Raw genomic sequence first — 17,500 nt, 5'->3', positions numbered from 1 at the left:
TGTGCATCTGTTGTATATTTGTGTATCTGTTGTGTATTTGTGCGTCTGTAGTGTATTTGTTGTGTATTTGTGCATCTGTTGTATATTTGTGTATTTGTTGTGTATTTGTGTGTCTGTTGTATATTTGTGTATTTGTTGTGTATTTGTGTGTCTGTTGTATATTTGTGTATTTGTTGTGTATTTGTGTGTCTGTTGTATATTTGTGTATTTGTTGTGTATTCGTTGTGTATTTGTGCGTCTGTTGTATATTTGTGTATTTGTTGTGTATTTGTGTGTCTGTTGTATATTCGTGTATTTGTTGTGTATTTGTGTGTCTGTTGTATATTCGTGTATTTGTTGTGTATTTGTGCGTCTGTTGTATATTTGTGTATTCGTTGTGTATTTGTGCGTCTGTTGTATATTTGTGTATTTGTTGTGTATTTGTGTGTCTGTTGTATATTCGTGTATTTGTTGTGTATTTGTGTGTCTGTTGTATATTCGTGTATTTGTTGTGTATTTGTGCGTCTGTTGTATATTTGTGTATTTGTTGTGTATTTGTGCGTCTGTTGTATATTCGTGTATTTGTTGTGTATTTGTGTGTCTGTTGTATATTTGTGTATTTGTTGTGTATTTGTGCGTCTGTTGTATATTTGTGTATTTGTTGTGTATTTGTGTGTCTGTTGTATATTTGTGTGTCTGTTGTGTGTCTGTTGTGCGTCTGTTGTATATTTGTGTGTCTGTTGTGTGTCTGTTGTGTATTTGTTGTGTATTTGTGCGTCTGTTGTATATTTGTGTATTTGTTGTGTATTTGTGCGTCTGTTGTATATTTGTGTATTTGTTGTGTATTTGTGCGTCTGTTGTATATTTGTGTATTTGTTGTGTATTTGTGCGTCTGTTGTATATTTGTATATTTGTTGTGTATTTGTGTGTCTGTTGTGTATTTGTGTGTCTGTTGTGTGTCTGTTGTGTGTCTGTTGTGTATTTGTGTGTCTGTTGTGTATTTGTGCGTCTGTTGTATATTTGTGTATTTGTTGTGTATTTGTGCGTCTGTTGTATATTTGTATATTTGTTGTGTATTTGTGCGTCTGTTGTATATTTGTATATTTGTTGTGTATTTGTGTGTCTGTTGTGTATTTGTGTGTCTGTTGTGTGTCTGTTGTGTATTTGTGTGTCTGTTGTGTATTTGTGCGTCTGTTGTATATTTGTGTATTTGTTGTGTATTTGTGTGTCTGTTGTATATTTGTGTGCCTGTTGTGTGTTTGTTGTGCGTCTGTTGTATATTTGTGTGTCTGTTGTGTATTTGTTGTGTATTTGTGCGTCTGTTGTATATTTGTGTATTTGTTGTGTATTTGTGCGTCTGTTGTATATTTGTGTATTTGTTGTGTATTTGTGCGTCTGTTGTATATTTGTGTATTTGTTGTGTATTTGTGCGTCTGTTGTATATTTGTATATTTGTTGTGTATTTGTGTGTCTGTTGTGTATTTGTGTGTCTGTTGTGTGTCTGTTGTGTGTCTGTTGTGTATTTGTGTGTCTGTTGTGTATTTGTGCGTCTGTTGTATATTTGTGTATTTGTTGTGTATTTGTGTGTCTGTTGTATATTTGTGCGTCTGTTGTGTGTCTGTTGTGTGTCTGTTGTATATTTGTGTGTCTGTTGTGTGTCTGTTGTATATTTGTGTATTTGTTGTGTATTTGTGCGTCTGTTGTATATTTGTGTATTTGTTGTGTATTTGTGCGTCTGTTGTATATTTGTATATTTGTTGTGTATTTGTGTGTCTGTTGTGTATTTGTGTGTCTGTTGTGTGTCTGTTGTGTGTCTGTTGTGTATTTGTGTGTCTGTTGTGTATTTGTGCGTCTGTTGTATATTTGTGTATTTGTTGTGTATTTGTGCGTCTGTTGTGTGTCTGTTGTGTATTTGTGTGTCTGTTGTGTATTTGTGTGTCTGTTGTGTGTCTGTTGTGTATTTGTTGTACAGTGCGTCTTACTTGATGTAGTATCTGAGTCCGTTGTGGGTGAACGCCTCCTCCCATCCGTACGGCAGAACTGAGGGAATAAAAACATTAGAACAAACAGATGGAAAGAATGAAGGATGAAGAACATGACCCATGAACACAACAGAAGACTATTTACATGAAAACAGTTAAAAAAGAGAAGTAAAGAAGAGAAAGGGTACAAATGATGTCAAATATGAAGACGACAAAATGACAAAAACAACAAATATGGAAAAGATGAAGAAGAAAAAGATGAAAACATTAAAAACAAGTAAAATGACAGAAAAATGACAAAAATAATGTAGAAGACAAGATAAAAACAGTGTAAAAGGAATAAAACACATACAGAAAAAAACAACAAAAAACTACGACATAAATGAAAACGACATAAATAAAAAGAAAACAAAACTTTCATTTAAAAAAATTTGAAGAAAAATTATGAAAATGAAAACAGGATGAAAAGATGAAAATGAAAAAAATGCACTAAAAGACAAAACTGAGGCACATGATGAAAATGAAAAAATTACAAAAAACAAAATGACATCAAAGATACGAAAAAACAAAAAGATGAAAATAACAATGAACGGTGAAAGGATGAGAAAAATAAAAATGACATAAAAGATGTAAAGGATCAAATAAGATGAAAGTGACGACAAAACAGTATCGAAGATGAAAAGACCAAAAAAAAAAGGAGAAAAAGTTCAAAATCTACAAAGATAAAGGCAACAAAATAATGGCAAAAACAACGATGATGTAAAACACTAAAACTGTAAAAGATACAAAAAAAGCTGAAAACAACAACAAAAAACAAAGATGAAAACAAAAAAGGTAAAAAATGAGAAAACGCATTTTTAAAAAAATGGAACAAGATGTGAGAAAATACTGAAAACAATGACGTCTTTCTGAATGTCTGTAAAAGTGTAAAATTCTGTAAAAGTTACTGAAAGTCTTTAAAATTCTATAAAAGTTGCTAAAAGGCTGCGCAATTATATGAAACTTGCTACAAGTCTGTAAAAGCGTGTAGAATTTCTGAAAAGTCACTAAAAGTCTGTAAAATTCTAAAAGTCAGTAGAAGTCTGTAAAATTGTGTAAAAGTTGCTTATAGTCTGTAAAATTCTGTAAAAGACGCTAAAAGTCTGTAAAAGTCTGTAAAGAAGCTAAAAGTCTGTAAAAGCATGTAAAATTCTGTAACATCACTAAGTCTTAAATTGTGTAAAAGTTGCTAAAAGTATGTAAAATTCTGTAAAAGAAGCTAAAATTGAGTAAAAGAAGCTAAAAGTCTGTAAAATTATGTAAAAGAAGCTAAAATTGTGTAAAAGAAGCTAAAGGTCTGTAAAATTATATAAAAGATGCTGAAAGTCTGTCAAATTCTATAAAGTCATTAAATCTGTAAAACTCTGTAAAAGTTGGTAAAATTGTGTAAAAGAAGCCAAAAGTCTGTCAAAGTATGTAAAATTCTGTAATGTCACTAAGTCGGTAAAATTGTGTAAAAATTGCTAAAAGTCCGTAAAATTCTGGAAAAGTCAGTAAGTCTGTAAAAGTCTGTAAAAGAAGCTAAAAGCCTGTAAAAGTAAAATTCTGTAGAAGTGTGTAAAATTCAGTAAAAGAAGCTAATAGTTTGTAAAAGTCATTGACATAATCTGTAAATGAAACAGAAAAACACCATTTTCCGTAAAAATCCAAACTGAGGATCATATAATAAATGGGGTTAAAAGTCGACACATCAGGTCTGTGTTTTTAAGAGTGTGTTTTTAGTTTTAAACTCTTTTTTTCATTCGTTCTTTGGCTGAATTCCTTCTGTTGTGTTTTTACTCCAGTGTTTTCGTCGTCTTCTTCGTCGTTCACATCGGGGCCGTCTGGAACCCGACACCTCCTCCTGGATCGGGTTTCCGTCCTTTCCCTGCTCGTGTCTCGACTGTACTTTTCCACCGTCTTTCCTGCGTTGGTCGCCGTCGACTGTACGCGCCGCCGTCCCAACAGCGTCTGAACCCGATTGGGGACAAAACAAAAGGAGGCCGGGTTTCAACCTGTGCCCTGCGGAACGCCACGGAAACCGAAACCGCCGTTCACACGTTCGCGCATAAAGGAGAGTGTGAGGAGAGAGGATCTGATGACAACATACGAACGGATCTGTCACCGACACGGACCCCATGTTTATGTGGACATGTCAACACGCCTGTCCGTCACACATCACAGGGTTTAGACGGAGCCACGCCTTCACCAGCGTTTAGACAGAGCCACGCCTTCACCAGCGTTTAGACGGAGCCATGCCTTCACCAGCGTTTAGACAGAGCCACGCCTTCACCAGCGTTTAGACAGAGCCACGCCTTCACCAGCGTTTAGACAGAGCCACGCCTTCACCAGCGTTTAGACGGAGCCATGCCTTCACCAGCGTTTAGACAGAGCCACGCCTTCACCAGTGTTTAGACGGAGCCACGCCTTCAACACACAGCCTGTCCACACTAACACGTCACACCCAGGTTCTAATAGTTCTGGATTTTTTCCTCCGCCAACAAAGTTCTGTGTTTGTCGGTGTTGGTTTGTCTGTGTGCAGATAACTGAAAAAGTTATGGACGGATTTGGATGAAAATTTCAGGAAATGTTGATTCTGGCACAAGGAACAAGTGACTACATTTTGGTGCTGATCGGGGGGGTGGGTGGGGGTGGGGGGGCACTGCTCTGCCTTGGCGGTCTGCGCTCTCCGAGTGCTTTTCCAGTTTCTAAATGTTTAGGTTTTGTATTAGTTTTAGTTTTTTCATCTTTTCCTCGCCGTCGTATTCACATAAATCCCAAACAGGACTCTGCTGCCCCCAACAAAACCCCCACAAAGGGGTTTGGTTGAACCCCCTCCACGTTCACCACACCTCACACCACTAGACTGGTTTCATGGGGATCTGGTTTGAAGACTTTTTAAGCTGGTTTAACCACTTTAGTCTGTTCTTTATCCATGTTTTAGTCTAGTTTAACCAATTAACCATCCTTACTGTGTGGGGCGGCCGTGGTTCAGGTGGTAGAGCGGGTCGCCCAATAACCGAAGGGTTGGTGGTTCGAATCCCGCTCTGTCCTAGTCAGTCCATTGTGTCCTTGGGCAAGACACTTGACCCTCCCTGCCTCCAGTGCCACCCACACTGGTGTATGAATGTTTGGTGGTGGGAGGGGCCGTAGGCACAAAATGTCAGCCTGCCCCAGGACAACTGTGGATACGGATGAGTTTAACTCCACCAGAGGGAGGATGTGAGAGTGAATGAAGAATGGGTCAATAATGTAAAGCACTTTGGGTGTCTAGAAAAGCACGATAGAAATCCAATCCATTATTATTATTATTATTATTATTACTGTGGTTTGATGGTTTTTTAAAGCTGGTTTTATCAACTTTAGTCTAGTTTAACCATCTTTAAGTCTGGTTAACCATTAAATAGTTTGGTTTTTACCACCTTTTACTTCAGTTTAACCTTCTTTTCAGCTGGTTTTACCATCTTTATTCAGATTTAACCATCTTTACTGTAGTTTGATGTTTTTTACCTCCACCGAGGAGGTTATGTGTTTGTTGGCGTTGGTTTGTTTGTTTGTTTGTCTGTGTGCAAAGATAACTCAAAAAGTTATGGATGGATTTGGATGAAAATTTCAGGAAATGTTGATACTGACACAAGGAACAAATGATTAAATTTTGGTGGTGATGAAGGGGGCGGGGGGGCACTGATCTGCCTTAGCAGAGGTCTGCACTCTCCGAGTGCTTTTCTTGTTTAAGATGGGTTTTTTTTTTTATCAACTTTTAGTTTGGTTTAACCACTTTTAGTCTGTTCATTTCCCATCTTTTAGTCTAGTTTAACCAATAAACCATCTTTACTGCGGTTTGATAATTTCTTCAACTGGTTTTTATCAACTTCTAGTCTGGTTTAACCCCTTTCAGTCTGTTTAAACCATCTCTTATGTTGGTTTTACCAAAGTTTAACCATCTTTAAGTCTGGTTTAACCATCAGATAGTTTAGTTTTTACCATCTTTTACTTCAGCTTAACCTTCTTTTGAGCTAGTTTTACCACCTTTATTCTGATTTTAACCATCTTTACTCTAGTTTGATGTTTTTTTAAAGCTGGTTTTATCAACTTTTAGTCTGGTTTAACCACTTTTAGTCTGTTCTTTATCCATCTTTTAGTCTAGTTTAACCAATGAACCTTTGTAAATAATCACAGTAACCCAACATGCTGGACTTGTTGTTTTTCATCAGGACCTCATAAATATTTCCACAAAGTTTTGAGAATCCAGTTGTTTTAGTTTTTTTTTTTTTTTTTTCTAGGTGGTGCTACTGACCCACGTGGCCACAGCCATAAATAAGACTTTAAAACTACAGCATATCTTGTATGTTCTTGGCGTTTTTCTGCCTCTCCAAACACATTTCCCCTCTAACCGCTGCAGTTTCCTCAGAGGAACGACGGCTCAGATTCCGTCCCTGATTGAAGATGCATCGAGTGTCATTTTTCCGGAGCGTCCCTGAACACACCTTGTCGACTGCAGAGCTGGTCCTGTTGACAGGCGTGTTTTATACAGCGTTTTCCCTGTGATCCGTGTGACAGACATGTTTTCACACCCGACACCCGCCTGAAACCCGGTCTGGGAAACGGATCCGAGCGAACCACAAAGCAGCTTCGCCTCAGATTGAGTGTCTTTGTTCGAAGGTCGAGAGGCTCGTTGTTCGCTCGCTGTTCATACAAGTTTATCATGATGAGCGTTTGACTTCCTGTTGACACCGTGAGACGCCAACGGGCTCATGGGGATTAAGTAACAAACAGAAGATGAAGAACCTCGATGAGAATCAACGAGAACGAGAGTAAAACTGGAGGAAAAAGGACACAAAAATACTGTGAATCCACATAAAAACAGATTCAAAGTCAATGTAAACACAAAGTCAATAAATGATCCGTTTCAGGTGGAAGGTGTTTTCATTTAACCTCCTGTTGTCGGTGTTAAATTTCATGTTCACGCCTCAGATTCACACCGTGGATCATCAGCATCATCATCATCACGTGGCGAGCTGCATAGACGCATCGAAACGTGATCATGTCATGACCCACTTTTACACAGATCCAGGGAAAAAGGTGACACTGTGATCCCACCTTTTTCCAACATTGACCGATTTCCACAGCGAAGACAGAGGAGGAACTACGGAAGAGGATGAGGGCCACTGGGAAAAAAAAAAAAAATTAAGCTCCAAAAATTTTTTTTTTATTATTCTGAGGAAAAAAGTTAGAAGTCTGACTTTTTTCTCAGAATTCTGAGTTTAAACTCAGACTTTAAACTCAGAATTCTTAGATTAAACTAAAAACTTAAACTTAAAAGATTAAACCATTTAATGGTTAAACCAGACTTAAAGATGGTTTAACTAGACTAAAGTATGGTAAAACCAACATAAGAGATGGTTTAAACAGACTGAAAGTTGATAAAAACCAGTTTAAGAAATCATCAAACTACAGTAAAGATGATTAAAATCAGAATAAAAGTGGTAAAACCAGCTGAAAAGAAGGTTAAGATGAAGTAAAAGATGGTAAAAACCAACTATTTGTTGATTAAACCAGACTTAAAGATGGTTAAATTAGACTAAAAGTTAATAAAACCAACTTAAAAATCATATCCATATATTAATTTAATCATCTTTTAGTAGATTTTAACAATATTTTAACTTTGTTTAGTTGGTTTTTACAATTTGTTTAGACTGTTTTACCATAAAATCTCAAACTATTTCACACCACTGCTCTGTGGATGTTCAGTGGCTTCACTTGAGTCTGTGGATTTAGGATTTATAGAATTAGTACAAGTAATTTGACAGAAGAAAATTTGACAATATGCATTTCTATCTATTTGAATTGCTTTTACAGTTTCTAAGGTTTTATCATTTGCTTGTTGGTTTGTTTTCCTTGTGGTTGTTGTTTATTTAAGTTTGTTATTTCGATTTCTTTTTCCATCAGTTTTAACTTTTCTCTGAAATGAAGCCTCTGTCAGTGAAAATAAACTAATAAAATATCTCCAGCAGCTCTGGTTCCTCTTAAAGGTCAAACTGTTGAGGTTTTATGTTTTTTTTTTCTAAATGTCACAAACACAAAGTCATTCACAAAAATAAACCAAACAGATGCGACTTCAGTGAAACTGGAACACGAGGCCAAAAATCACCTGAAAACGGTGAAAACGAACATTATCCTTTTATCAGACACTGGATGTGAATGTGGAGATGTCGTCGTCATGGTAACCAAGTCCAAAATGGAGCCAAAAACAAGAAGTGGATGAATGAAGTCTGAAAGTGTCTGGTTTCCAGGCAACAAGACTGAAAACGCCGGCGCACACACTGACCCACTTTCTGTTCATTATCTCCAACTGTGTGTCGGCTTCGTGTCAGTGTGTTTGTTACGTAACCGAGTTCGCACTGATCTGGAAACAGGTGAGTGTGTCAGAGGAACATCTTCATCATCAGCATCAGCGTCTTCATCGTCTGTAAACTGAACCGTGGTCTGGGTTCACTGGGTTCACCTGGACTCTTTTACTGTATCGTTAAATATCTGATGATTAAAACGTTCTGCTCATATTTTCAGTTTCCTATTTTTCTTTCCTCTGAGGATAAAACGAAGCTTCTGGAACAAAAAACAAACCAAGGATCGAAGAAGTTTATACGTTAGACCTGATTCAGCTCAATCCGTGGATCATTGGTTCTTTTCATATTCAATTAAGAATCCACAATCAAAAAATTAAACAATGACACGTTATTTCAGCTAAAATTTCCTTAGGGGGTCAAATGAGTGTCCATTTTTGTCCAAAAAAAAAACAACAATTGTCCTAAAGTCATAGAAGTGTGTGTAAATAATGCTAATCCATCTGTGCACAGACTACTGATATTCTCTGACAGTGGAAGCTCTGTTTTCATAAATATTGGATTTGGAATAGCACGTGTATGTGAAAACTTTTGCTGGTGGACGGACGTGACATTACCCATGATGCTCTGGTCAGTCCCAGTACTTTATTAGGAATAAACTTATAGACTTCCTATTGCTAATTGTGCTCTTCTTCCTAAATGTTGGTATTGTGGATCTAAAACAATCCCAGCTGACACAAAAACACTAAATGTGTCAGTGGACGGATGTGACATGGTTGTTGTGGATCCCATCATACTGATGCTCTGCAGCCATGTCAGCGTTTACACTAATGATCCCTGTGCAAAAACTAGGAGCACTATTATTTATTGGATAGTTTAGCATCAGACTAAAGAGGAAAGAACAATCTAGAATTGTTCTTTCTGTATAAAAATGCTTCTTATTGTAAAAGTGTTGATGTAAACAGTGCTGTGTGCCATTCTTCATGTATGTATTGGTGGAACAGAAGCAGGATGGATCAGCACCATACTCCAGATTGAACCTGTACAAATAAAACATGTGATATGGAGGAGAGAATCTGGGAAGAAAAACTGGGGAATCCAAAAGAAGAGAAGATTTGTTTTTCAGCTCAGTTCAGTTCAAATAGAACTTGTCCATTTGTGACATGAAAATATTGCATTAATTGTGCTGAAACTGGATATTTTTGAGCTGAAAACATAGTTCATATGAGCATCAACATGTTGAACAGAACTGAAATCCTGTCCATTTGAACAACTGTCATTTACCAACACAAAGTTCCTTTGGATTCACTGAGACTGATTTAATATGAACACAGACACAGAAGAGCTGTGAGCACACTTCAGCCGAAATGTAAACTGAGAACAGTGGGTGGTTCTTCATAAATCTACATCTGTGAATAAATTGTCTAGCAATAATAATTAAAGTGTTGTACATAATTTCTCGTTTTTTGTTTGTCATTATAACTCCAAATTTAATGTCTTTATATTCCAGTTTAGGCGACTGAGCGTCCTTCTCAGATGTCCGTTCTTGAAATGCCGTCCAAAATGTCCTGGTGTATGAGCAGTCAAAAAACAAATGTTCAAAAGATTTAATTTCAAATTCACAGAAAACACAATTATTTTTCTCAATATTAAATCTTTGTCTCAGAAAGTCAATACAGGGGTAAATGTCATGTAGGGTTTTAAAATGTGTTTCTTTTGCAGAATACTAGCAAACCCACGACTGTCCAACTCAACACACCAAGTAGTCGGTAACTTCCACGTCATACCAAATCAGATATCAAAAATACCAACATGAAACCCCACATTTGGGCCATTTGATTATTTCCAGTTTTTGTGTGTACAATCGAAAGAATGAAAAACAGCTCGATTGTTGGTTTTTGGTACATGAATAATGAATAACGAGTCATTTGTTCATTTTCCGACTGTGGATTCTCAGTTGAATATGAAAAGAACATATGATTCACAGACTCAGCTCCTCCGAGAGCGTATGATGCACACTTTATACTTCATGTTATTAAAACTCATATTTTTATTTTTCATCATTTGTTTTATGTGGGTACTTCTCTGAAACTGGTCCTAAAAACAAGACAGACGGACTAAAAATTTAAACCAGATGTAGACGAATGTTATGAAGCAAGTTTGGACGCACTCTGGGTCTGAGATAACAGAGAAACTATTTTTCAGATAAAACACATTTTTATATTATTTTACTTTATATTTAATACAAAAATGTGCATGTAACACGGTCAAAAGGACACGAAAATTACATGCTAATGTTTTTTTAAATATCTTTTTATTCTCTCACAGGTGCATTTTGGGAATTGAACTAATTATTTAAGGCAGAGTGTTTGACAAAAATGACCGCTGTTGAAAAATCATTTACGATTCATATGCGTTTAAATGTTCAGGTTCTGCATGTAACACCAGTGGACACAATGGGTTCCACACCAAACCTGGAATGAGACTGAGATTGATGCCAAACCCACGTGTGGATTAGAAAAACCACTGGGATCCACACACTGAACACAGTGTCTGTATTTAGAGTCTATAGAAGAGCATTTACACGTTTACACATCTAATGCACTGACACCTAGGGAGATTTAATGTCCATATTTGGGTCCTATTTTTGGACCCAATATTTGATTATAAATTCATTAATTATAGAATGGCTCAGAGGAAGAGGATAATTTTTTTGTGCATTTCTCTGCGGTCATCATTAGGTCCATCCTGGGGAAAATCTGTCTACATTTACCTTTTATTATTGGGTCTAAACAGATGGAACAGTGACAGGTATTAAAATAAACCCAGTTTCAGAGAAGCACCCAAATATAGGAATAAGCATCCATGTGGTCCAGATTTAACACTGATCAGACAAAAATAAAAGCCCCACTTGCAGTATTTCAACATTCATTTCTTATTTTTTATCCACTTTCTTCAATGTTTGATGCGAAAAAACACTTTCAACGTCAAACTCAAACACAAGTCGTTCTTTATTTCACCCAAACTCACTGTTTTTGTTCCTTTTTTGACACCATTTTCTTACAGAAAATAGAGAAATTTTCCACTTTTCTGTCTTTGTTTCTTAAAATATCATTCTGAACAAACTCAATAATAAACACAAATAAAATACATGGTTCACAGTTTTCAGTCCAGATCAGTTTTATCAGGACGTTTGTCTCTGAAAGACAAAAAGAAAAAACAGCAGAAAACTGTGATGAAGCATCTAAAACAGCGTCTGAAACGTTCACTCATTTTCACTCTTTGTGCATTTGTTTGTTTTTTTCCCTTCGCGGCGTCTGAAGGTTTTTCTACGTTTACTTTGTCTACGACACAAACACAAACTACACATGACACGAACGTACATGAAGCTGATATTGAACATCATCATATGACAGAGGTTCGAATGACGGTTTATTTTAAATTACAAAGACCAGAGGAAAGAAACAACCCCAGAGTTTCACAGTTTGTTCAACACCTTCAACCCATTCAGTCTGTTTTTAACGTCATTTAATGTGACGGCAAATACCTTCACTGGGAAGATTTTAATAAATGTGATGTTAAAAATTATTTAACAGAGTTTTCAAGTGTTTTTGTATGATTTTCTATGAGTATTAGGGAAACTTTAGACTCAAGGAGAAATCTATTAACTGAGGAAGTTGGTCAGATTTAAAGAAAAAAAAAAAAAAGTCTTCGAAGGTAGATTTGTTTCTTTATTACAAAAAAAAACAAAAAAAAACAAAAAAACTTTCAATTAAAAAAAAACTTCACCTCAATAAAAAAAAAAACCTTCTCAAAGAAAAAAAGAGTTTGAATGCAAATAAATATTTGATATCCAAAATATTGCATTTGAACACTTTTTTCCTTTGATTGAAAAGGTTTTTCGTTTTTTTTTAATTGAAGTGAGGTATTTTTTGATTGACAATTTTTTTGATTGAAGTCATCTTTTTTGTATCTGGGCCATATTAGCCTCCCAAAAAATCACTTCAATCTAAAAAAAATATTTTATAATTTTACAAAATTATACAATTTTTTTTCATTTGCAATTTTTTGGATCTCAAATTTTTTTGCATTCAGACATTTTTTTTTCTTTGATTGAAAACATTTTTTTTTATTGAGGTGAAGTTTTTTTGGTTAAAGCAATAAAGACACAAATCTACCTTCATAAGATTCATGTTGTAAATCTATGAGGAAAAAAACTAATAGTCTCTGAAATGAAATTTTCAAATTTGTGGGGGAAAAATTTTTGAGGGTTAAAATTATGGAGAAAAAACTTGACAATCTCTAAAATTAAAGTTTCAAACTTATAAAAACAAACAAACAAACAAACAAACAAAAACCTCTGAAATAATCTAACATTAAAATCGTAAGTTGAAAATTGAAAAATAAAGTCTTAAAAAAAAAAAAATCCCAACTTTAAGAGGAAAAAAAAAATTCTGAGGTTAAACAAAAAATATTGATATTCTCAAAACTTAAAATTGCAAATATATTAGAAAAACTGATATTCTCTTAAAATTGCAAATTTTTAGAAAACAAATCAGTTTTTCATATTTACAAGAACAAACAGCAGTTTATAAATATTAAAAACATAAATGTGGGAGTTCACTTTTCTGTCATAAATTTACACATAAATCACCAAAATATGAACGTAAAACAGTAAAATCCTTATGTTTCATCGTTCGTTGGTCATCTAATATTTCCTCAACAGTTTTTAACAGATTTCTTTGTAAATCTACATTTATTTGTAAATCATCAGTAAAACGTCGACTTCTGTTTCCTGTCGTTTCTCATCGTATGAACAAACTGTGAAACATCTGCGTTAATATTCCACTGAATCAACCTGGAGGAAAAACTCATTTGATCCTCTATTTTTACAGGTTCAACAGGAAAAAGCTGCACAGAAACTGAAATTAATATTTTTATTGCTTGTAATAAACCGGCGAACACGTATTAATTTGTTGAGGTTTAAAAAAAATCTTACAAAAAGCAAAATTCATTCATTCATTCATTTTCTGAACCCGCTTTATCCTCACTAGGGTCATGGGGGTCACTTGGAGCCTATCCCAGCTACACAGGGGCGAAGGCGGGGTACACCCTGGACAAGTCTCCAGTTCATCGCAGACTGAACATATAGAGACAAACAATCACGCTCACATTCACACCTATGGGCAATTTAGATTAACCTATCAGTGCATGTGTTTGGATGGTGGGAGGAGCCAGAGTACCTGGAGAGAACCCACGCAGACACGGGGAGAACATGCAAACTCCACACAGAAAGGTCCCACCCCCCGTCAACTGGTGTTGGAATCAAACCCAAGACCTTCTGTCTGTGAGGCACGAGTGCTAACCACTGCACCACCATGTCGCCCCAAAGGAAAAAAAAAAAAAGCAAAAAGCAAAATGTGTTTGATTTATGTGGATTTAATTCAAGGTAATCAGGTCAAATTTCATCAAATGTGGCATTTTTGGAGTTGATCGACTGTTTTTTAATGAGTATTAAAAAAGTCGTCAAATTTATTAGTTTCCATATATTGATTAATCAAGAAGAGGTGTAAGAATAGAAGTTACAAATTAATATAACATATAAATTAATAAAAATGTACAGAATCTGTGCAGCTTTAGGAAGGTCTGACAGAGTTGATCTAAATTAAAGATGATTTTTTAGGGTTTTTTTATTGTAAATTTTGTTGTAATTTGTTTTTCTTGTTCATTTCCAGGTTGACGCAGTGGAATAAAGCAGTCGACTGTTGAGTTAAGTGAAGCTTCATGCAGGTTGAGACTAAAATCCATTTGTTTGGAATCGGGACGAAGGTGATGAAGAGGAGGAGTCTGTCGGAAGGGGGCGGAGTCTGTCGGGGAGGAGGAAGAGGATCCCGCTGTCGTCGACTCCCTCTTCTCCTCTAGAAGGTGAGCACTGAAACGAGAAGGTGACTGAGCGGTGGGACGACCAATCACATGCAGGAAACACTGAGGAAGAGGAGGAGGAGGAGGAGCTTCATGCCAGTCCAGACCGGGTCGGATCACTTACAGTCCACCTCCATGATGGCTCTGACGGTCCGGCTCAGTTCCTTGGCCTCCTGGGCGAGTGCCGCCGCCGTCCACGGACTCTTCTTGTAGCGGGGGGCGGGGCTTTGAGACGACGAGCCCACTTTAACGTCTCCAGAGCTGAAGACGAAGATCAGGAGTTGAAATGAGAAGAAAAGGCAAAAAGGCTGGAGCTAACGATCAGATTTACAACCACTAAACTGCCGCAGATGAAACGAAAATAGAGCAAATGGACGTAAATAAGAGAATAATACCAGACTCGACACAAAACCGTCCCGTTTACAACCATTAAAACCAGAACAAACGTCCAAAATCTGAAGAAAACTAGTGTCAACACTCACCTCTGACTCACTCTGGTTCTTCAAATCTTCCTTTTCTGAGCTTTAAATGACGCTGATTTAATGTTAAATAACGACACGAGGTGAAATCTTCTTCTACGTGGTCGTTCCGAGGTCGATCCCTGACTTTCATCTACTTTAAAATAAAACTACCTGCAGATCAGACTGCTTTAGTACAAACACATCACCTTAAAAAGCTGAATCTGAGCTGAAACCAGCTGCACAAACACAACCTTAGATCCAGATGGTCCAGAGTGAACGTTATTACTGAATATATTTGATAAATCCACATAAATTCAATGACATATGAACAGTTTCAGCTGATTCTGTTCCTGGTTTCAAAGTGAAACAGTAGAAAATTTAAAAACATGACAGTTGGTTTATGATTGTGTTTAAATGTGTGTGAATCTCTGATCGTTAACCCTCTGGTGTACAGGTGAGCGTATTATCCACACTTAGAATTCCAAGATATTAAAGGTCAGATTATTTTTCGCAATTTGTTTTAGGTCTGAATTCAAAAGTTATTCAATTTTACATGATTTTTAAAATTCTCATCCATCCACTAAACTCGTCCCGTTATAAACAGTGTTAAATTCCTTCACTTTTTTTTTGTTTTTACATTTTTCACACATTTACATTTTTTCTCCTGTTGTGACTTTTACATCAGTTTAGTTTAAATTTCCTTTTTGTTGTTACTGTCATGTGCTGTTTCTCTTTTTATTATTATTTTTATTTTATTTCATGTTTTCATCATTTCACTCTTTATGTTGTGTTGTTTTTGTGTTTTTACATTTTTCTCACTGATTTCATTTTCATCTTTTCCCTTATTTTGATCTCGTCACATCTTTTATGTTTTGCCTTTGACATTGTCGTCTTCTCTCTGTTTTATCGTTTATTATTTTTGCTGCCGGTCGTTTCACCTGTCAGGTTTCTTCCTGCGTCTGTTCTCTAACGGTCGTTTTAACTCATTACCTCCTGAATGTCATTTCCATTTCCTCGTTTCCCGCTGGCCTTTTCTTTTTTCTAATGACTTTAATGAGTGTAATATTCGGGGCGAAGCTGCCGCTCGGAGTCTTTTATTCCAGACAAAGGCCTGGCATTCAGCCTACATCTGTGTTTCGGCCTAGAAACACACGGACAGGTGAAGATAAGACGACACGGCGGGGGTCCGATGTTATGAAAGATGAGAGGACGTGTCCCACTGACCTGGACAGCGTCAAACGGAAGACGAACAGGAGGTGTCATATCAGAGTGACTTAATAACATGACCGATTGACCTGGTTTACAGCATCAGACTTACACAACAACACAGGATGAAGAGGAGGAAGAGGAGGAGAGAAGGAGGAAGGAGGAGAAGAGGAGGAAGAAAGGAGGAAGAGGAGGAGGAAGAAGGAGGAGAAGAGGAGGAAGAAGAAGGAGGAAGGAGAGGAGGAGGAGGAAGAAGGAGAAGAGGAGGAAGAGGAAGAGGAAGGAGAAGAAGAGGAGGAGGGAGAAGAAGGAGGAGAAGAGGAGGAAGAGGAGGAGGAAGAAGGAGAAGAGGAGAAGAAGAAGAAGAGGAAGAAGAAGAAGGAAGAGGAAGACGGAGAGGAGAAGGAGGAAGAAGAAAAAGAAGAGGAGGAGGGAGAGGAGGAGGAAGAAGAGGAAGAAAAAGGAGAAGCAGAAGGAAAAGAGGATGAAGATGAAGAGGAAGAAGAAGAGAAAGAAGAGGAAGGAGAAGAAGAAGATGACAAAGTGGAAGACTGATGTTACAGAGAAAAAGAGGAGAAAGATGTGGAAAGTAAAGAATTAACAGAGAGGAGGAAAATATACGAAATGAAAAAAGAATGAAAGGAAAATACAGAAGAAAATTGAAAGAAAGACGTAAGAAAAGTAGCCGAGGATCTGGAGGAAAAACAGATGAAATAAAAAGATTCAGGTGAAAAGTGGAACGAAAGGAAAGAAAAGATGGAAAAATAAAAAAGAAAGAAAGAAAGAAAGAAAAAGAACAAACGCTGTCTTTTTCATTTGCTTTGGTCGTTTATGTTCATTTGTTCCGTCGTTCTCATCCTGTTGCATATTTTTGTGTTGTTTAATTTTTTTTTTATATCTCATTTTTATCTTCGGTTTTTTATTTCCATTCTTTGTTTTATCTTGTGTCTCATTCAAGACACTTTTACATCATTTTACATCTTTTTCTCCTTTTTTTCTCTGTTTCACGTCACTTGTCGTTTGATGTTGTTTAATGTATTCGTCCTATAGTTGGATTTTTTTTCACCTTGTGACAACATTTTATTGTTTGTATAAATACGTTAAAATGTGGGTTTTATCGGCTCGTACCTGAAACTCTTGGTCGGCCCTTGGCTTTCAAGCAGAAAGTCCTGAACATTCTGGAAAAAGACAGAAAAGAAAAAGAAACATGATCAATTAGATTTATATCTTTAGTTTAGAGTTATGAATGAATGAATGGTTGAAGGAATAAATTAATAAATTAATGAATGAATAAATGGTTGAAGAATTGAATGTTTGGATGAATGAATGAATGAGTGGTTGAATTAATTAATACATGGTTGAATAAATGAACAGATGAATGAATGGTTGAAGGACCAAATGAATAAATAAATGGATGAATAAATGGTTGAAGGGATGAATGGTTGAATGAATGAATGAATGGTTGAAGGAATGAATGAATGGATGAATGGATGAATAAGTGGTTAAATAAATGAACAAATGGTTGAAGGAATGAATGGTTGAATGAATGAAGGAATGGTTGAAGGAATGAATGAATGGATGAATGGAT

General features: G+C 36.3%; 1 protein-coding gene across 3 annotated transcripts in view; it reads right to left on the bottom strand.

Moving 5' to 3' along the window:
* Positions 1-17,500, bottom strand: part of stxbp4 (syntaxin binding protein 4) — a 79,887-nt gene that overhangs the window by 4,917 nt on the left and 57,470 nt on the right. For 2 of the 3 annotated variants that reach the window (XM_030122079.1, XM_030122075.1), the window contains 3 exons: positions 17,041-17,090; positions 14,370-14,506; positions 1,962-2,019 (listed from right to left, as the gene is read on the bottom strand). In XM_030122079.1, the coding sequence (XP_029977939.1) occupies positions 1,962-2,019; positions 14,370-14,506; positions 17,041-17,090 (245 nt within the window). Of the gene's footprint in view, positions 1-1,961; positions 2,020-14,020; positions 14,256-14,369; positions 14,507-17,040; positions 17,091-17,500 lie in introns of those variants that run through there. The other variant, XM_030122078.1, reaches the window with a different exon arrangement.

Source organism: Sphaeramia orbicularis, chromosome 19, assembly GCF_902148855.1.
Source record: "Sphaeramia orbicularis chromosome 19, fSphaOr1.1, whole genome shotgun sequence".
Taxonomy (NCBI): domain Eukaryota; kingdom Metazoa; phylum Chordata; class Actinopteri; order Kurtiformes; family Apogonidae; genus Sphaeramia; species Sphaeramia orbicularis.
The sequence above is the reverse complement of the archived record's forward strand: the minus strand, read 5'-3'. Positions and strand labels throughout refer to the sequence as shown.